Source organism: Anolis sagrei, chromosome 3 (genome assembly GCF_037176765.1).
Source record: "Anolis sagrei isolate rAnoSag1 chromosome 3, rAnoSag1.mat, whole genome shotgun sequence".
Taxonomy (NCBI): Eukaryota; Metazoa; Chordata; class Lepidosauria; order Squamata; family Dactyloidae; genus Anolis; species Anolis sagrei.
The window spans coordinates 36,121,025-36,143,288 of record NC_090023.1 but is presented as its reverse complement, the minus strand read 5'-3'; the positions used below and the strand labels follow the sequence as shown (position 1 = coordinate 36,143,288).

Genomic DNA, 22,264 nt, shown 5'->3' with positions numbered 1-22,264 from the left:
TGAACTGAAATGTATATTGAATTGATTGGGGTTTATCTAGTTATTTATTAGAACATTTTATTTTTCACCCTATATTTAAACATCCCAGTACAGGAGGTTGTTGTTAATTGTCACCAAGCTGGCATCATCCCATGAATGAGAGACCTCCAAGTTGTGCCATTATCAATAGCACTGTTCAGGTCCAGCTGGACAAGAGTTGAGGTTTCCTCACTTGAATCGATCCAACTAAAATGTGGACTTCCTCTTTTCCCACTGCTCCTCACCTTTGTCAAGTATTATACTATTTTCTAGTGTGGCATTTTGCTTTGTAATATGTCCAAAGCACAGTAGCCTCAATTTGGTCACCCTGGTTTCATAGGAGACAGGCTGGATTTGCTCTAGAATACATTTAATAATTGACAGAACCAGGTGTCTGTAGGACTTTCACTCAGCACCACATTTCAAATATTTCGGTTATCTTCCTGTCAGTTTCTTTCAATGTCTAGTTCTCACACTCATACAAATAATTACAAATGCTATGGACATTTTTAGTTTTGGCATTCAGTCATGTATTTTATAATTGATGTTTTTATTTAGATCCTTCATAGCTGCCTGTCCAAGTTCTAACATTCTTCTCATTTCCTGATCACGTTACATTTGGATTTATGATTGAGCCAATGTATAGAAATTATTTACAACCCTGTTTTTCCCAGATCTTCCTTGTCTTTTCTCAGTCGGTGTTCCAAGTCTATTTTCTGTTAGTAATATTTGTGCATCTTAAATTGTTGATATTCCTCTCCCCCCCCCCCTCCCATTTTTATGCTTTCTTTCTCTGGATCTAAATCTAACTTTCCGTATGATATGTTCTGCATAATAATTAAATAGGGTGATACACATCAAGGTATAGTCAATGAAAACAGCCACAGAATAATTTAACACAGCCAGAATGTGTAATCCAATAATCCAGAAACAGTATAAAATGAAATGAGTCTAACAACAGTGACTTCAAGAGTAGGACATGCTACACCTGAGAGAATACAGCCAAAAAAGCCTTCTCCAGCATCCCCACACAATGCCCTCACTTCTCTGAACAATGCAACCCAGAGGATGGCCTATTCAACAGACCTTAAGATTCAGGAAGATATAGAAAAGGAGAGATGGCCCTTCAAATATCAAGACAGTCTAGTATGTTCTACCTACTTCCATGAGGTTGCTATCTCTGCATAACATTACATGTGGACAGTTCCAGGAAGTGGCCTGGTGCAGCTGCTTTGTTGAGAGTGGTTACTGTACTTTCCCCAAAGAAAGAAGATAAAAAAACATAAATAACTCTTTGTACTAGTACTTAACTGCACCAGGCCAAAGAAGGGACCAGTATCAGAATGCTGTCAAACAGGCTTACCTGGAGTTCTGCACTGCACAGTCTGGTTTTCCTACTCTTGGATGTTTCATTCCAGGTTTTATTGCCATATTAGTTTCCTCCACTCCTGTACTCACTGTATTTACTGAGAATTCCAACACAGGGTTGGTAAATATCTGAGTGGAAGATTTGGTTACACATAGCAGTTCACAGGTCAGCAACCACAGGAAGGGGAGTTTTGTCTCCCCTTCCTATGTACTCTTTTTTTGAGTCCAACTCAAAATGTTTCCCATTATTTAGTCAATAGTAGAGGTAAATAGGGAATGAATAGGCCATATTTGTATGCATCACTCCTTCTTTAGAAATCCATTTGGCTAATGAAAATCCTTCATCCTAATGTCATGTTATCTATATACAGAAGAATTCATATTTTTCATTATAGGCTAGTCATGACAATACCACATATCTACGAGTATTTGAATATGGAGGGTTTTTTTTTGTTAAATCCCATATATATATATATATATATCAAATGATGTATCCCTTTCCACTTACAACTCTGTGAGAAAATTTCAAAAACTACCCAAGCAACAACTATTGCTTTTGAAGTTTCCTCATATGGACTCATGTCATGTTACCGTCTCTTATTTTAAGATAATGCCCAATATTACTTTAACCTGACTAGCAGTCAATAGTAGAGGTAAAGGCTCTTAGGAGAATTTTCTCAGCTTTGGTATGTCATGACCTCTTGTATCCCAACAGATGTTTTAGAGCTCATTGGGCCCAACCGGCCTATCCAATGCTCAAGGACAATGTGGTCTTTAACCCAGAGGGGCCGCATACTCTCTTTAACTTAATGGTGAAAAATGTGTGCTCTTTCAGAGGTCAAACTGACCTCTTCATCTTTCACAATTGGCAAATTCTATCAACCCTATCTAGGGTTGATAGAATTTGCAGTACAACAGGAACACACATTTCACTGCCCTGCTTTAACTGGAAATGGTGGTACAGAAACTGGGCTCTTCTCCATGAGAAGCATGCACTGTTTCACTGAACTCTGTGTCATCTCCAAGCATGTGATTGTGTGTTTCCATTTGTACATTGTAAAGCACCATGTTGGGGCTGTGTTCAGAAATGCTTTCTTTTGTGAATGCCATTACTCAAATATTTGCAACAGACATATTCATGCACATAGCCAGCTAGTCTCACCTTTACCCTACCTGCCCTTGAGGTTTTTGTCAGAATCTCATTTCCTCACCAGATAGGTTTATGGCATTTCAGAGAAGAATATATCAGACAAGCAGCCAGTCAATCAAGATATTTGACCCCAGGTTTTCCAGTTAGCTTGGGGACAAATGTCCACTTGGAAGATTTCTTTTCTCTTCCAATGAAACAAGTCTGGAGAAAGTGGGTCCGTAGAGCAACATCTCTCTCGCAAGCTGTTCCTGCATCTCTCCAGATTACATTTCCTGGCCATTAAAAAAATCTATTGCTTTTCTTGGGAAAGAATCATATTTCAGTTCACTTGCATGGCATCTCTGTATATGAACATTAAAAATTGGTTGCTATCGAGCTAAACAACCTTTTCTAAGATGCTGGAAAGCAGGGTGGTAAGTTCTGATGTATTCGGTCCTCTCAGGTTGCCCCCTAAAAGGGGTCTGGACACATCATTACTTATTCCCCCACCCTCCAGCATCTCAGAAATGACTTTATTAGGATGTGTGTGAATTTTCAAAGGCAAGATTCTGGAGAGACATCATGGTTATATTTCTTGAGAAGTTTCATTATGTAGGATCTTGGGCATCATTTTTTCAAAACAGATGAGGGCTGGACACATCTAGATTTATTTTGAGATAATTGTTGTTCTGTGTCACATATCACAATTGTATTTCCTAATGGAAGCATCTGTCTCAGCTGCTAAATCACTTGGGCCGTACTGAGCTAAGGTTATGAGTCAGTTGGAGGAGCTAGTGGGGAAATTCAATGGAGCAGATTCCAGCCCTGAATTTCTTTTTAAAAACTGGATACTCTAAGACACTTTTAAAAATATGGCACCTTGATTTTAACATTTTTCTTAAGCTGAAATACTGGGGAATTGTAGTTGTCTTAGGCAACAGTAATAGATAATGAATATTGGATGTTGTGTATCTTTACTTAACAGTGAGGAAAAGAAGCCTGTTTTGAAAACGAATTCTTTTCAGATTCTCTGGGTATTTGTGAATGAATTCAACATCTGGTTTTTGTTTGTTCCCTTAAGCTTTGCCTTTCAGAAACTGCTCCTTGTTCAGGCAACTTCAGCTATATTATTTTATCCCCTTGCTCCTGTCTTTAATCCCATGGTTTATTCTTAAGCAGCTGCTATTTTTTTCTTTGAAGTACTAAAGAGATTTCCTATTGCCAAAATTAAACATTTCTGGACTAGAGATTTACTAAAGCTAAGGGAATGTGATGTATTTCCTTTGTCAGCCACCATCAATAAGATTCTCTTCTGCACTCCAATCTCCAAATTACAATAACTCTAAGCAACGCTGCATTAGGGACCAGACTCCAGAGTTGAGTTCTGTGTTTCAAGTTGGCTCGAGCGTATAGGCCCATGAGACTGCCAAATGTTGTTTTCTAGCTGCCTTCATTTCTTTTTTACGGTCCAAATTCTACATCTGAAACTGGCAACTTAATTTCATATCAAGTCAATTTGCAACTCAAAATATTCTCAAGCTTTTGTTTTTAGCCACCAGAGAGCTGATAAATAATACGTTGTCATTGCTACTGCTATGGTATCTGGTACATTTTGTCACACACTTCCCTTTGCATCTTGAGCTACCCTAAAGATGGCATGAGATTTCAAGCAGAAAAACTGTCATGCTTTACTGGGAGGAAGAGAAACAGGATGACAAGCCTCTGAATCTAAAATTACTTTAATAGATTAGAGATCTGAGCTGGACCAAAACTAACAAATGAATTTCAAAGGAAAAAATGTATCATATTACATTTATGCGAAGAAAAAGTGAAATATATTGATACAGAATGGGTGACATATGGCTTGACAACAGTGCTTATAAAAAGGATCTAATAGTCCATGGACTTCATCACACAAAGGTGCCAATGTGACTTAGAAGCCTGATCATCACCTGTCGTAATGGTTCCTATTGCACGACAAACAATTGCAGGTCTGGATGGTAGCTTTGTGAGATAATGTCCTTAGTCGACCATAAGCTGAACATGAAACAACAGTGTGATGCAGTGCTTAAAACCCCCCGAATGCAATTGTAGGCTACATCAACAGAAGTATAACATCTAGATTAGTGGTTCCCAACCTTTGGTCCTATAGGTGTTTTAGACTTTAACTCCCAGAGATCCCAGCTAGCTTACCAGCTGTTAAGAATTGTGGGAGCTGAAGTCCAAAATACCTGTGGTTCCCAACCTTTGGTCCTATAGGTGTTTTAGACTTTAACTCCCAGAGATCCCAGCTAGCTTACCAACTGTTAAGAATTGTGGGAGCTGAAGTCCAAAATACCTGTAGGACCAAAGTTTTGGAATAACTGGTCTAGATCAAGGGAAGTAATAGTACTAGGCATTTGCCTTCTAGATAAGGGGAGAGTGACCTTACTGGTTCTCTTAGACCTCTTAGCAGTGTTTGATACCATCAACCATGGTATCCTTCTGGGTTGTCTGGCTGCGATGGGATGGAATTGGGGGGCACTGTACTACAGTGGTTCCAGTCCTTTCTCAGTGGTCATACCCAGAATGTGGTGCTGGGGAAAGCCTGCTCTATCTCCTGACCTGTGTCCTGGGGATACCAGTACTTGATTTTATTCCCCCATGCTGTTTAACATGTACATAAAGCCACTGGGAGATGTCATTTTGGGGTTTGGTGTCATCTGTATATGTATGATGCTCAACTCTATCACTTCTTTTCACAAACTGCCAAGGAAGCTGTCGAGGACCTAAACTAGTGTCTATCAGTTGTCATGGATTGAATTAGGGCTAACAAGTTGAAGCTTAACCTAGACAAGATGGAGGTACTCCTGGTCTCCCGTATGACACACCGGGGAATAGTGACACCACTCGGATGTCACTATTCTCCTGGATGGGGTCATACTCCTCCTGAAATTACAGGTTCATAACTTGGGAATAGTCCTGGACTCCGCCCTATACCTGGAAGTCCAGGTGGTGGCAGTAACTAGTATAGCCTTTGCTTAGTTAAAACTGGTACACCAGTTATGACTGTTCCTGGAAAAGTCAGACTTGGCCACGGTAGTACATGCATTGGTTACATCCTGTTTGGATTACTGCTACGTGCTCTGTATGGGTCTGTCTTTGAAAAGTGTTCAGAAACTTCAATTTGTCCAACCTTAAGAGATAAGGTGAAGTAGGTCCATTCAGCTGGTGATCAGGGCACAAGGAAGATAGTATTTCCACCTCTCTTACACTAGCAAGAAATCTTACACGGACTTGCAACATGGGTCCCACTTTCGATGGTTGCAGGATTGTTTGCTGGTGGACACATACTTCTCCTTGTGCCTCAATTGCCCACTGAACTGATCACTTTCATAAAATCGGGTGTCTCGCTTTTAAAGGGAACTGGGATAGCATTTATATACATTAATGGTAAGACTAAATATTGGCATGCAGAACAGTTAAATATTGGCATGCAGAAGTTGTACATCTGGGTTAAGAATTTTTAATTGCACTACTGAATACCAATCCTTTTTATTTAAATAGACATTTGTTGATTACCTGGTGATATATTAGGTCTTTAATGGGGGCTGAGGAGGAATGACGGTATTTTCATTCTTATTAAATGCTTTAATATTTCAAAAATTGTACTGGTTTACATAAAATAACCTATTTAATCATTTTTAAAATGACTTTTTTCACTATATTTTGAACTATGTTGTAAGACAAGTCTATTATCAATGAAATGACAGGCAATAAAGAAAATAAAATATTAGGTGTCATAAGATCAGTATGCATCTTATCAAATTTGGCTGCACAATATCACAAAACAAAATGAGTGTCTTCACTAGTCTTAACATTATTATGTGGCTGATCAAATTTTGTTGTTTGATTATGTCAAAGTCAAAATCAGAAGGCAATGCATCTTGCCTTCACTCTGTAAAGGGAAACACTTTATCCCTACTCAGCATTTGAGGAAGCATCACCATACATAAAACAATGTACATAGTGACAATTTCTCAGTTTTAGCTCAGGTCTAGGAAAATTCCCAGCTTTAGACATATTTTTCCAAGACTGCATATACAGGCACATAAATACAGGCCCATACAGGTTAAAAGCAATTGTAGGACCCTTCATTGGATGGATGGATTCTATTTAATAAAAGTTCCAAAGGGCAACACAGCAGTGGTGAATGGGGACAAATTGAAAAGTATGGGGCCAAAAGTACTAGCAGTACTAGCAGATTGTAGTACAAATCTCTTGCTGACAGCAATTAAGCAGTAGTTCAACTTGTTAGAATGGGGGAAAGACTCTTGTACATATACCCACAAGGATGAAGCTCTCTCTCTCTCGGAAGGCCAGAGACATATATTTGGTTCAAAGGCTTGAAGTTCCTCTCTTTGCTTAAAATATAAACTCCAAGTATCATGAGCCATACAAGTAAAGAACACCAAAATGAAGAAAAGTAGTAATCCTTTGTATTCCCTTGTGCCAATCAAGATCCCACCCAATAGAGATGTCTCCAAATACCACTAAGACACATGTACATTTTTATAAAGTCCAGTTTAATCTCGTGGTTGAGACTTGCCAAGCAATGAAAGCACTAAAGGCGATAGCCTACAGCAGCAGCGGCACTCCATAAAAACAATACCTATAAGGATCTATCAAGGGAAACATAACATTCACGCATGGCCTAGTCCACACTCCAATGGATTATTTCTCTCTCCCATTCCCTCCCTTACTCTCATCCAATCTAATCTAATATTTCTCAGATAGACACACATACCATTAAAAAAAAAGATTCATGTAGGAGGTAATGTGGAAGATCTCTGCCCAAGACTTTGGAGAAACACTACCAATCCAAGCTGACAAGGCTGGATGTGAAAACAACAGTTTAATGTGAGATAATGCAGCTTCCTACATTCCCACAGAGGGTGAGAGGAGAGGCAGGACAGTGCATCTGGAGGACACTGCATTTAGGAAAGCTGGTACAGAGTTTTAAGGAAAAAAATCTTAATCATCTCTTTAAAAATGCTACAATGCTTCTCTATTCCAGGTGTGGTCATCTGCGTATATACATTCCCAATAATGAAACTTGACAGGCAGCAAAACCAGTGCTACAGCTGTAGGGTGAGGCCGGATAGTGTACGTGTATTTGTCTCTGTTGTGCACATACAAAAACCTGCAGTTCTGCTTTCATGACCCAACTATTCCTAAAGTTAACTGATGTCTCTCCTCTCAAATGGCTTCGAACAGGACATGCATTTTGTTGGCTTCCAAATCAAAATCAGATATTAAGGATAGTTAGGGAGATGGAACCAAGAGAGACTTCATAACAGATGGGATCAAAAGATTTGTAATTCTGTTGGTTATCCTCTGTGTATGTTTTAGGGAATTATAGCAAGCAACCATTTCTGGACATTGGACACATTCAAGGTTCACAAATGTACTGCTGCTTAGTTTTAATTACACTTTAATATATGTATACATGTTCTGTGATATATCAACTTAACGTAACATTTATCAGCACACATGTTTTAGAACTTTGAAGAGAAGAAAAGCTAATTATAAGTTTTGTACTGCATAATTTTTTAAAAAGAACAGCAGTCAGTGGTATTTGCTTATACACTGCCACTTCTTCACGCTACAGATGGAATGTATTCAGAGCCTTACCATCGTGAGATGTGATCAGAAAAGTCTCTGCTCTTCATAAAATACTCTACCCTCCAGGCCAGTGGTTCTCAATCTGTGGGCCCCCAGATGTTTTGATCTTCAACTTCCAGGAATCCTAACAGCTGGTAAACTGGCTAGGATTTCTGGGAGTGGTAGACCAAAACATCTGGGGACCCATAGGTTGAGAACCACTGCTCTAGGTTCTTAGCAAGTCCAAAGTTTTATTTCCAGAAACACACAATCTCTTTCGCTCATGCTTACCAACTTTCCCATTGAGATGGGTGGCTGTCCCACTGGTTCCAACAAGTGGTGTAACCATGAAATGCTCAGAGCTTGGGAAAGCTATTTCTTTGGACTACAATACCTGGGAACATGCTGGCTGGGGGATCTTGGGAGCTTAATCCAGCATGACAAACGTCCAAGCTTTGATATTTTTACACAAACCCCTGTCCCTTAAGATAGCCTGCTCCATACCACCCCTGTTCCTTAAGATAGCCTGCTTCCAGCTACCCATACTTCTGTTGGAAAGAGAATTCCACCATGCCCCTTGTCAACTACTGAAAAAATAGTAAGAAGAAAACAATTATTGTCCTTCTTCATCCTTTTTTTTTTTCATCTTATAAACATGCCCTGGCTAAACCTGGAGGTAAAAAAAAAAATCACAGAAGTTCTTGATCTATGCACAAAAAGTGGAGAAACTCAACTTGTACACTACTGTAGAAAATGCCACCATGTCCCTCATATTATGTTCATCTGACTTTCTCTGAAATCAGAGAGATATTCCACATTCTTATTAACATAAAATCAAGGTGCCTTTGCAAACAGCAGAAGGCACCAAAGTGCACTCACATGCCCCTAACAACATGGCTTATCTACATTTGTGTGTGTGTATACACAGTCAAATCCATTTCTGCTTCATCTGGGAAAATATGGCTCAGGACTATAACATTGTGAGTTGAGCATTTAAACTGTAGTCTAGGACATGGTATGTAGCATTTTAATTCAGTCAGCTCATGGAAGGTATTAAGCTCCCAATTTCAATTCTCTGACTCATATGTGAATTGGTACAGGAACATCTTTACAAATCAGTGCTTACATTCATTTCTTGTCATTTACCTTTGTTATGCTGCAAGCTAAAGGGTAGCTTTAAAAATAAACAGTTTCTGAACAAACAACAACAACACTGTTTGAGACAGAGAGAAATCCTTCTATAATGACTTTCAATAAAAACACCACATACATTAATATATATATAGCTAATGTGGTTATTTGCAGCTTATTGTGACTGCTCTGTCCATCAATCCTTGCAGCTGCTACCAAACCTGGGCTTGATACTGCAGAAAGAAAAATGATCCAAACAGTGGATTTGGGAAAAAATTAATAGGACCGGTGGGTACAGTCCTGCTGCAGCATTTCTAATGCTGTCAACCTCTGAAAGTATAGGTAGTTTACATGGCTATCTGTGCAGATTCCAATAGCAATTAATATACAAGCTTAGTAGTTAGCACTATATTATTCAAAATGATGGAGAAACAGATGCTAAGGGAATACGACAAAAAAGATGCTTATTGGCAAGACCAAACATCAAAATAGGCTATAGTTCAATTGCACCAACATTTCTCTTATGCTACCCCAATCTGTCTGGCACATTATCTTGGGTTTCATAAGTCTCTGCATAACAAGGGGAAGTCAAAACCTACAAGCTTCTGATACGGTCGTGAACTGGAATACCAGAGAATGGGACATTGAGAAATCAACAGGAAGGCTATGGAATGTGGAAAGAAACAGCATCCAATATAAGTTGCTGAGATGATTGTCAACTATGAAGAATGAGACTCTGGAAGAGAGTAACTTTGGTCAACGTAAGCAGGATTGATTTTCGGTTTTCTCTTGGCATTTCACTTGCACACTTTTGTCAAGGTGGGCACCAAACCCAAATAGATGCATTCCTATCAATTATTACTGACAATCTACAGAGTAAAATACTATTGGAATTGAGAAGTAGGTATTTCAGAATAATACATGTTTAACAATAACATTATTAGGGTTCCCACAGTGACACCCCCACCTCAGTCTCATCCGCCAGGGAAGAGAAGGGAAGGGAATCAATAGGTATTATTCAATCTGCCTTCCACTTCTCCCATCTAGAATCACAGACCTTCTCTGAGGTTGGTAAAAACAACTTGTGGAAGTCTCTAGTCTTTGACCATTCTTGGGAATTGTCATTTTGTTCCGAAGCATAACCCCCTCTGCGACTGTCCCAGACAGATCACTGGAAATGGGGCTTGTAGAAGGGCTCTGTGAGGGACTTCTTATGGGTGAAAGCAACACTCTAGAATCTGCAGAAGAAGAGGGATGGTCCATGATGGGGAACGGTGGGCTAAACAGGATAAGACTCTGAGGTCTTCCTGGCCTTGATCTGTAGGATGGCTTGGAAACTCCTGAAGGCCTCTCCATTTTTGAGGACTGTGGATTATCTCCTGTAGTCTCTCCTTCAGAGGTACGCTTTCGACGGAGGATTGGTGCATCCTGTGTGGAACTATGATTGGAGAAGGATGATTCTACCTTTCTGGTTGCTGGTGAGTCCACAAAGGTCGCAGTATTGTTTTCCTTCCCCTTCCTATCTACAGATGGGCTCTTTGGAGACTGCAGCTGACTCTGAGCATTTTGATTTGACTTGCATTGGCTTACACTGGCTTCTACTTCTTCATCCTCAGGTGTCAACTGGGTCCTACAATTGGAGTTCTGTGTTTGCAGGGGCAGGGGGACCTGGGTATACTGGATCTTAGGTGGAATAACTGGCACAGCTCGAGCCTGGCACATCTTAACCATGAAAGAGGTTCTCACTGCGGAGACGCTCACGGGAGCAGAGTTACGTCGGCCAGTGGTCGCATGAGCCATCATTATGTAATCAAGTTCTTGGGGATCAAAATGAGAACCCCAAAGGTCAGTTTTACTCTTGCTTGGGCAGGCAACGGGAAGTGATGGCACAGAATCACTAGTCTTAACTTCCTTTTGCCCGCAGAGGAAATGTCTGGGAGGGGTGGGTACAGAAAGACTCTCGAAGTTAAAAAAGCTAGCAGCTGGAAGGACAGAATCCAGGTTCAGGGAAGACGGCCTTGGTCTCTCTCGCCGTGGGATGTCTTCATTTTTACTGCCCTGTGGCTCTTCAACACTGTCCTTCATTGCAGCAGTTGCAGAGATATCAGCCTGTTGAACACAGGTTGTGTCTTTCAATGGCCCACTTGAATTAAATAAACTATCCCCAGCACTAAATTGAGAAAAGGAGGGATCCATATGATTCATGAGATCTTGGTTTTCTTTATCCTCATGCATTTCCTTCTTACCTGATTCTTGGTAACCAATGAATTGGGAGAATGGCAATTTAGTGGCTGCAAAATCAGTTTCCCGGCACAGAGGTTTCTGGATTCTCTCAACCAGTTTAGAAGACCCATCTGAAAGATTCAGCCAAGCTTCTACTCTGCCAGCTTCTCTCTCCTGTATCTGTGAAGGTTCCTTCACCCCTGATTGATTGTTACTACACAAATGCTCCTCATTGGCACTTATAAAAGGCACTGGGGTACCCCAGTGTCTCTTCACAAAGTCTTTACTGTCTAAGGAAAAGCTACGACTGAAAAATGGCTTCTTGAAGTGGCTCTGGGCCTTTCGTTGACTCTGTGGTTCAAACTCTGGAAGAGCCTTTTCTTGAGTTCCCTTAAAGGTAGGGGAATGAAGAGGACTTGTAACCCACTGGTGTTCTTCCCATGGTTCCACCAGCTCTAAGTTCTGGACATGATTTACACATGAATCATCATCCTGTTGATCAAGAGGATCCTGGGTTCGATCACTTAGTCTGCTCTCCTTCAGCTGATGAGATCCAACTCCAGTTAAGATCTTTGAATTGGCCAGATCTCCTCTCTTTGAGAATTCTTTATCACTTTCTTCTGCCTTGGTCACAGCTGTTCCTTGCTTCTTCTTTTGAAGAATCCATCTGATACTTTTCCACTCTGTGTCATCCAAATCCTTTTCTTTGGGATGGGAAGATAGTTCATCTCTCAAAAGAGTTGGCCTTTCTAGTGGTTTTGTTGGAAGCTTCTGTTCTTGGGGTAGAAGTGAAAAGTCACTCTTGGCATTCTCATCTTTCATACAATCCTTTGGACAAGGTATCCCACAAGGCGGATTTTCCAGTTTTGGTAAGATAGAAGAAGCACTGCCCTGCTTTTTGAACAGTTCAGGATTACAAACCATTGAGTCCTTTGATCCTTTGGAGGAAATTCCAAACAAAGGAAAGTGAGATATGGTTGATGTTGTTCCAACTATGCTTTTCTCTTTCAGTGGTGTGAGAGGCAGCACTGAACCACTGTTTGCTTCTGAGGGTGAAATAATTATAAGACTAGATTCGGATTCCTGTAGTTTGACTTTTTCAGGAGCAGTTGCAGTGAATGGCAACTCCTCTTCAGATTCAACAATTTTTAGTTCTTGTTGAACATCTTGCCATGGTGACTCCAATGCAGCACTGCAATGCTCATCAGATGCCTGGAAAGTGGAGAACAAGGGAGAAGAAAGAGCATTATCAAGACTACATTCTCTTTACCAATTTGTTCTCTTCTTGTTTCCAACCACCCACATAATTTTTCATGTTGCATTCTGTGCAGTAATTAAGTTTATCTATGCAGGTGAATATATATATGCTTGCACAGAAGACAACAAACGCAGAAAATTTAAAACCTTGCCCAATATATATCTATGCTTCTTAGCTAAAATGATTGTGAAAGAATGTAAAATCTGTGTTAGAGAACAGCAGCTAAGCATATGCTTTGTTGAAAGGATGAAAAACAAATTTCCTTCGGGCACTCCATTATCCTTTCCCATTAAAAATACTATGCATTACATATTGTGCTAAGTAAACACTGATAAATGAAAGCTGGCTTCCACTGAAGGTAGAAATCTTAACTACTCATCTATGCTGCTCCATTTCAAACTAAATGTTACAAATTCAGCACACATTTGTAAATTATGGAGCAATGTAAGTAGTTGCATAACCAACATTTTACTAAAATGTTAATAAACTGGGATACCATATCAGATGCTGGGAGTGAGCATTGCAGAACAAAAGTCCTACCAATGAATGTGGAGTCCATTATGCAATTGGCCTATGTAAGTGGTCTTTGAAATGACATATTTGTTTTATCTTTTTCTACAATTGTAGAGGCAATTCCATCTTGGGACTGTAGTATGCTGTATGTGGTTATATGTTGTTGGGCGAGTGGGCTTATTAACAAAAGACCCTCATAAATGTACAGCAGAGTAACTTATTAGTAGCAGCATGACCCAGCCAAAAGTGATAAACAACAAAAACACACAGACCAATGTTATCTCTTCCATGGGAGCCTTTTCTTTATAGTAAAATAATATGGTTGCACATTTTACAAGAACAAAGTTTCCATAACACAAACAAAGTTCTTTATACTTCCTCATTTGCTTCCACCCTGGGCTTCTTTTTCATGCAGATAAACAGCTTCGCTCTCACAGAGCCTCTTCTCACACCGAAGGTACACAGGAGCTTCACACAGTAGTGAGGTACACAGTGAGGTGTACTAAGCTACAGGCACACGTCACCTACTTATATTGAACTGCTGCTGTTGCTGAGTCATTGCATTCATTTAATCCTTTCAGGAATTGACTCACATTTGTGTAATTAAAAATACCTAGTTAATTTTAATAGTTCTGACATATGTCAGGGTAGAGAAAGTGTGGATCATGTGCCACATGAATCCCACACAGCCATTTTTAAGACCCCCAGTGTACCCCCAAAACTCAGTGTTTAAAAACATACTAAAATATCTGCCAACTTAGTTTTCATTTTATAAAAGGCTTTTCCTGGGCATAAAATATACAAACCATGGTGAAACCATTGCACCTGGGAAATATTGGGTGATCTTTTAGTAGAAAATGTGCACAAAATACTGTTTCCTGGATTTTTAAAAAATCTGTTTTCTATGCAAAATATTTGCATGTGAATTTTGTGCTGAATAAGTCAAGAGTTGAGAGTAGGCCTCAAAGTCTACATTGTTTTTAAAAACTTTCTCTCAGTAGGAAGCACATTGCTAAAACTGCTCATTGTTTCCTCTGCCTTGCAGTATTTGGCTGGAAAGGCTTATTGTCCAGCCACATACTGCAAGGCATAAAAAATTGGTATTGTAGCATCTTTGATATTAACCAAAAGAACTTGTAGCCGAAGCTTTTGTCAGACTGTGCTTAGGAGCCCCTGGTGGCGCCATGGGTTAAACCCTTGTGCTGGCAGGACTGAAGACCAACAGGTTCGAGATTCAAATCCAGGTAGAGTGCAGATGAGCTCCCTCTGTCAGCTCCAGCTCCACATAAGAGGAGCCTCCCATAAGGGTGGTAAAACATCAAAACATCCGGGCGTCCCCTGGGCAACGTCCTTGCAGATGGCCAATTCTCTCGCACCAGAAGTGACTTGCAGTTTCTCAAGTCACTCCTGACGTGAAAACAAACAGACTGTGTTTACTTCATCAGATGCAATCACATGCACCTCATAGGTTTCTTTTTCTGAAGAATTTCAGTTGATTGTTCTATTGTGCATAGAGTTGATGGTTTTGTATAAATACATCTACACTATAGAAATGATGCAGTTCGACACTACTTAAACAATGCCATAGAATCATGGAAGTTGTAGTTTTAAACGCCTTTGGCCTTCTCTGCCAAGGAGTGCCTTACCACACTACAAATTTCAGAATTTCATAGCTCTGAACCATGATAGTGGTGCCCAACTATGTACAGTTTAGACACAACCTAAGTGTGATTCTACAGAATGGTTGTTAAACACAAGTTGTGTTGATCAACTGGTTGGCAAGGAGCATAAAACATAGAGCTCCAACAATTGGTTAATGCTGCCTGTTTCAATAAGTTGACTCAACACAATAGTTTTACACTTCATCCACTGATCAGACCCAGATCTGTTCAGTTTCAAATGCAATTGCTGCATCATGCAACTCTAAATTAAATCCTGAGAAAACTCAAAAATTTGAAGAGCAACACAAGATAAGCAAAGCATCTCATCGGTATTAGATAAGCAAAGCTAGAACAGATTAGAAGAGAGAAGGCTTAAGGGATTGTAATGGTCTAGCTAGAATAGTGCGATCCAAACAGACCATATGTAAGTATGAATTATAGTCTTCAGACTCCTTGGCAGTAACAACACACAATTTTAAACAAAGCAATAGAACTTGCAAGGTAAAGAAAATTTGGGGCTTTAATTTATTTTGCATAATGCTGGGTTTTCTCCAAACTTATTTTGATGAAACAAAGGGACAAATCCAGTTGCTGGTCCCTACTAGAATATATACACAAAATCAATAGAATTTACATGAGTGCTGACTTACCAGTCACTGAGGGCCCTACTACATAGGCCTAAAATCCCCCCCTCGGATTAGCCTGAGGCATCCAAATAACACCCAAGGCTAATCAGGTTTAACCTAGAGTAAACCTGGATTTATCCCAAGGGTCAATCTTCACAGCCATCCCACTTGTTTGGGTTCTGGTGGCCCGAGGGAGCAGGATGGCAGTACCACCCTCACATCCCAGCCTCCGGTAAACTTACAGGAGAAGCCTGCCTCCATTTGCAGGCCACTAAGGGAGGTTTACCAGATAAAGGGGGGGGGGGGGGATGGAGGCAATACCTTCGAGACAGTCTCAGATCACCACTCTGCTGAAATGGTGAGTGTTTGGCTGCAAACCCAAGAGAAACATGCATTTAAAACGCAAGTTCCTCTTGTGTTTTAGTGCTGTGTGAAAGGGCCCTGATTGATCCAATGTGTCTATTGTAACTGGAGTTAGCAACTAAATTTAGGCACTTGAAGTACTGAAATATGGGAAACTGTCTTATAGATCTAGATCATTGGATCATTGAGTCCAGTTCTGTTGGCACTGATTGACAACAATTGTCTAGGACAGCAAGTCTCTAGGATAATTCAATCCCTCAAAACACCAGGAATTGAACTATAATACTTCCATCTACAAATTCCATGGTCCATAACTGCATTACAGTTCTTTCATGGATCATTGAACTGACATTTAATGTTTCCTTCTTACCAGTTCCTTTTGGTGCAAGGTGTCTTCCACTTTGTCTCTCAGAAGTTCCTGTTGCTGGTAACCTTGCTCTGGATGATCCTTATCTCCAAGCTGGCCATCTTTCTCCTGCTGGTCTCCTGGAATCTTGACCAGTGACCTGTGTCCCAAGCTCTGTTTTGGCTGGGGAGTTTGGCTGTCATTTCTCCAATCACTCTTTATCTCCTGAGTTTTTGTGGCAGGTTGTGCATCACCCATAGACTCTGGCTTCTTAGCTATTCCAAGTTCCTCAGAATCTGGTCAAGAAGCAAAAGAGGAGTTAAGTAGAGAGACCCACTTTCCCATATCTTCTGGGAACTCCTGTATTTCAGCTAATTCTGGGGTGATCCTCCCAGCTCTTATATTGTTTTTGAATTTCTCCCTTAAAGGCGAAGGACAACAGAAGCAAAAATGAATCAGTAAATACGACTGTGCTTCCAAAATGAGAATAACAGCTTTGATTCCTCTAGCCAATTATTGTCTACACTGAGGAGGAGGTTTTCATGATCCTAGACAGGGATCTTTCTTAGCCCAATTTGAAAATGCCAGGAGTTGTAGTTTTTTGCTCTACCTTGAGCTTTGGCAATTCCTACTCCCAGCATCTGAAGACTGCAAGAAGCAGCGTGCAAGCTAGTCTATTTACGATTTTAGAACTAGCTCTTATTCTTACCATCTCATCATGCTGATCAAAATGCCCAAGGACCAAATCGGTGATCTCACATGGGCTGACATGTAATATTAGCCCTAACTGACTTAAAAAATAAAAGTAATAAGCTGTTTCAGGAGGGATCAACTGAATGCAGTGTTGAGGATGCATGGAAAGCATGATGTTGTTTTGTATATTTTGATTGCATGCATTGCCAATTTGCTTTATATTGTGCTGTGTTTTCTATTCACATTTCATCTGGGTGATTTGCTTTGCAATTGTATTGTATCATTTTGTGAATTCTTATTGCTCCTTCCTTGTGTGTGTATGCATACCAACATATATTTTAGACTCTACAACTCTGGCAGGATCCATAGTTTTTCTTGTTTTGTTGTAAAGTGCCATGTACATTTGATGATGCCATATAAATACTACAGCTACTACTACTACTACTACTAATAATAATAATAATAATAATAATAATAATAATAATATCTGCCTGTGACAAAGAACTGGTGGGATCACAAGCCTAAAAATGTTACAGAAGATGAGCATGTCAAACTACTCTGGGACTTCCGAATTCAGACTGACAAACGTTTTGGAGCACAATACTCCTGACCTCACATAGAATCATAGAATCATAGAATCAAAGAGTTGGAAGAGACCTCATGGGCCATCCAGTCCAACCCCCTGCCAAGAAGCAGGAATATTGCATTCAAATCACCCCTGACAGATGGCCATCCAGCCTCTGCTTAAAAGCTTCCAAAGAAGGAGCCTCCACCACACTCCGGGGCAGAGAGTTCCACTGCTGAACGGCTCTCACAGTCAGGAAGTTCTTCCTAATGTTCAGATGGAATCTCCTCTCTTGTAGTTTAAAGCCATTGTTCCGAGTCCTAGTCTCCAAGGAAGCAGAAAACAAGCTTGCTCCCTCCTCCCTGTGGCTTCCTCTCACATATATATACATGGCTATCATATCTCCTCTCAGCCTTCTCTTCTTCAGGCTAAACATGCCCAGTTCCCTAAGCCGCTCCTCATAGGGCTTGTTCTCCAGACCCTTGATCATTTTAGTCGCCCTCCTCTGGACACATTCCAGCTTGTCAATATCTCTCTTGAATTGTGGTGCCCAGAATTGGACACAATATTCCAGATGTGGTCTAACCAAAGCAGAATAGAGGGGTAGCATTACTTCCTTAGATCTAGACACTATGCTCCTATTGATGCAGGCCAAAATCCCATTGGCTTTTTTTGCCGCCACATCACATTGTTGGCTCATGTTTAACTTGTTGTCCACGAGGACTCCAAGATCTTTTTCACACGTACTGCTCTCGAGCCAGGCGTCCCCCATTCTGTATCTTTGCATTTCATTTTTTCTGCCAAAGTGGAGTATCTTGCATTTGTCACTGTTGAACTTCATTTTGTTAGTTTTGGCCCATCTCTCTAATCTGTCAAGATCGTTTTGAATTCTGCTCCTGTTTTCTGGACTATTGGCTATCCCTCCCAATTTGGTGTCATCTGCAAACTTGATGATCATGCCTTCTAGTCCTTCATCTAAGTCATTAATAACATTGGTGTTAAAAAACAAAGTATGGATCATTCATGTTGCAATCCCAAGCAACAGCAGGATTGAAGAGAAACAACTGGAAAAGCTGACATGATACAAGGATTTAAAGATCGAATTGCAAAGACTCTGGCACTAACCAGTAAAGGTGGTTCCAGTGGTGATTGGCACACTGGGTGCAGTGCCTAAAGACCTAAGCCTGCACTTAAACACAATTGGCACTGATAAAATTACTATCTTTCAGCTGCAAAAGGCCACCCTACTTGGATCTGCACACATTATTCAGTGATACATCACACAGTCCTAGACACTTGGGAAGTGTCCAATGTGTGATCCAATAAAACAGCCAGTATAGTGATTTTGTCTGCTGTGGACTCATCTTGTTGTGTTTCAAATAATAATCCCTTTCTTTGCAAACTGTTTTGTTACCTCAGTTTGTTCCTTCTGAGTCTGCTTTGTCTCTTTTCTTTCAAAAATATACTCTTGCACCTCCTTGGCAGCGAAGTCACACCTAAATGGACAATCCCGTGCTCTCAAGAATTACTGTAACCTTTTAAGCTTACCTGGTGCTACAACTTTGGACTCAGGCTTCCTTTCCTCCTTGACTGTATTCTGCTCTAATCTGGAAGTATCATCTCCTCCAATGGCTGCAGCAATAGCACTGTCCTGCCCCAAGAAAGAAGATTCTTGTAGGCTAGGAAAAACAGTCTTCTCTTTAGCTGGTGAGCGACAAGGGGTGCTGTTGATACTGATGACAGCAGACACTCGAAGAGGTACAGAGACAGCAAAGGGCTCTGATATATTCAAAGCTTTCCGTTGGTGCCGGGGAGAGGCTTCCAGGGGGAAGAGAGTCCCATGGAATCCTGATTTGGCTGTCCCATCATTGGAAGTATAGAACATGCGGCACATTTTTGGGGAGGTTTGCTCACTCTCAGGGTCTTCTATGGCCCGGAACACTTTCAGCTGTTCCGGAAGAGGTCTCACTTGGGTAGGATGAGAAATATTGTTCTCTCCATTGTCTTCTGTCCCTCCCTCTGCTCCTTTCACATCCTCCTTTGAATCCCACTCTGCTTCCTGTTTGGTGACATCAGGTGAATTGCTTAGGCCTCCCATCCGTGGTTTCATCATTGGAACAAAAAACCCTCCAGCCATGACTGTACGCTTGAAATGGCCTTTTTCATCTTCTAAGGAAAGAAAGAAAAAAGCTGGAGAATCTTACCAATGGTACATAATATCCTGCTATTTCAAGGGAAAAAAGAAGTCAGTCAACACACTAATCCAGCTACAGAAAGTACATTAAAGTGTGTGAGAGAAATTGAGATCAGCTACTATGGCTTATGGTGGCAACTCAATCCTTTGAATCCTGTGTGCAGAGTAACATGTCTCTGCCCTTAGAATAGAAAGATTTGAAAATCAAATAAACAATCCGATGAATACTAACAAAGATACACATATATACAAAAGCATAAATTAATCAGCATAAATCACAGAGGCAGCTGGCACCAATGTACATGTAAAATAATAATAATAATAATAATAATTTTATACCCCGCCACCATCTCCCCAAGGGGAGTTGAGGTGGCTTACAAAGGGAAAAGCCCTAATACAGATAAAAACAAACACTATCAAATCAATCAAATATAACACAGTTACAAACATCATCATAAAACAATCTTAAGGCTGAGATAAAGTCGACGCTGGGTTTGGGTACAAGTAAGTGCAAAGCTTCCTAAATGGAGCCAATGGAAAGTGCAAGATTAAAATAATTAAGGAATAGGAATATCTTTAGAGAAAGTATCAGTAAGTTGAAAGGGGCCACAATAATGTGCAGGGCTTGGAATAGGATCAAAATAATTCTCCACTGAAAACTGCCTAATCGAAAGCACAATAGAACATCCAGGTTATTAATTCCTATACATGCCTAGGCCTAAATTCTGTTGCTAGACCTCACTAGAGGAAATCATTCCAACAATGAGATTTCCATGTGTGTGATTCACCACTGTGCGAATATGTCTACTCTAGTTTGGACTATCTAACAGGATGTCAGCATTTTATTTATTTACTTACTATATTTATATACCGCTTTTCTCACCCGGGGCAGTGCGGGGTGGGGGGGTGGGGTGTAAAGGTAATTTACAACATACTAATGCCAAAATTCAATGCCAACATACATGTAGACAGAAAAAAAATCATAATAACTAAATACTAACAAATGACTATAAATTAAAATCATTAAAACCATTAAACATGAGACATAAACAACATTTAAGCATGAAAAAACATTAAAAACATCCTAGTATAAATATTAAAATCACTTGATCCAAAAAAGCCTTAGTGAGAATGTACTTTGACTGCCATTTTTAATAAAAGTTGGTCAAGCCTCACCTTCTACTGGTATTGAACACAGTGAGTCCATACTTTTAGCAGGTCGAATGGTTACTTTTTCTGGAAAAGAAATCATAGAATCATTGAGTTGGAAGAGATCTTGTGGGTCATCCAATCCAACCCCCTGCCATGAAGCAGGAAACGCTCATTGAAAGCACCCCCGACAGATAGCCATCCAGCCTCTGTTTAAAAGCCTCCAAAGATGTAGAAAAGAACTTAGTTTAATGTGCTGGTGTCTGGAAAGATTAAAAAATAACACAAAAACTGTACAGTGACACAAAACTGAATGATGCAAATGTAACTCAGAAAAGCCTCATCTATGGTTAGAAGCTGAGCATGTCCAGACAAGGGAGGTACAAACATTTTCCTATTATTTTTGCAAAAACCTTTTTTTCACCTCACGGAAAAAGGTCATTACATGTTCAGTACCTTTATGGAGACAAACTGATTTGCAGATTAAGTATGAAAACTCCAGAATACCTACTATTCATTCGGAACATTTATCTGCAGCTGGTAACATTCATATTTTTGTTGTTGCCAGACTCAAATCTCATAGATATTTGTTCTCTTTCTCTCCCCATCTTTCTCCAAAGAGGTTTGACTCCAAAGTATATTGTAGGAAAGTGAATAACTTTCGATATGATTCTGATTTTCCCCTGAGTAGAACTCCAATGGGAAATACAAATTATATTAAAACTGCATTTCCAGTATGACTTATCCGTGATAAAAGGAATGCTACAGACACATTCTTAGTAAGAGAGTTCTGGGCAGACGTACTTGACCTCTGTATGTTCTTGCATCTAGATTCTAGCTACTCATGGAGAAACAAGTATTCCCACAATACAATGGGAAGTATTCACAGCGGGCAGCTTGTATACTTTTAGCTATAACCGCTTTTCATTGTACTCCCAATGATACTCCATATGATGCAAGAGGTTAAATATGTGATCACCATCTTGTTCTCTTCAACAGTCTTTCATGCTGCTTCTAAGTTCTCATAAGTTTATTAGCGTGAAATGTCTTTTGCAAGACACTGGAACATTTTGTAATACTCAAAAGAAGGGCAACAAGACTGCACTAACCGAGGGAAGACAAGTCTCATCAACAGAGATTGCAAACAGTCCTTACCAGAGAGCTTCTGCCCTCGTACAAACACACTCCCATTTCGGCTCAGTTTAGTCTTGGCTTCTGTGCCAGATCGGCCCAAGTTGAATATTGATTTCCATTTCTTGGATTTTGTAGATAACTTTCTTCTGGAAAGAGAAATTGAGAAGAGATCAACAAATGCAGCTCTATTTAATTGCAAGGATGAAATTATTATCGTAATTTCTCTTATCTTCCTCTGTTTAAACACATG

At 40.1% G+C, this 22,264-nt stretch overlaps 1 protein-coding gene across 4 annotated transcripts in view; it reads right to left on the bottom strand.

The window, feature by feature from the left end:
* Window positions 1-7,061: 7,061 nt before the first annotated feature.
* Window positions 7,062-22,264, bottom strand: part of ARHGAP31 (Rho GTPase activating protein 31) — a 116,992-nt gene continuing 101,789 nt past the window's right edge. For 2 of the 4 annotated variants that reach the window (XM_060770796.2, XM_060770795.2), the window contains 5 exons: window positions 22,036-22,160; window positions 20,908-20,967; window positions 19,086-19,706; window positions 16,304-16,575; window positions 7,062-12,724 (listed from right to left, as the gene is read on the bottom strand). In XM_060770796.2, the coding sequence (XP_060626779.2) occupies window positions 10,304-12,724; window positions 16,304-16,575; window positions 19,086-19,706; window positions 20,908-20,967; window positions 22,036-22,160 (3,499 nt within the window). In that variant the 3' untranslated portion in view covers window positions 7,062-10,303. The remainder of the gene's footprint in view (window positions 12,725-16,303; window positions 16,576-19,085; window positions 19,707-20,907; window positions 20,968-22,035; window positions 22,161-22,264) is intronic. The other 2 variants (XR_010909628.1, XM_060770797.2) reach the window with 2 other exon arrangements.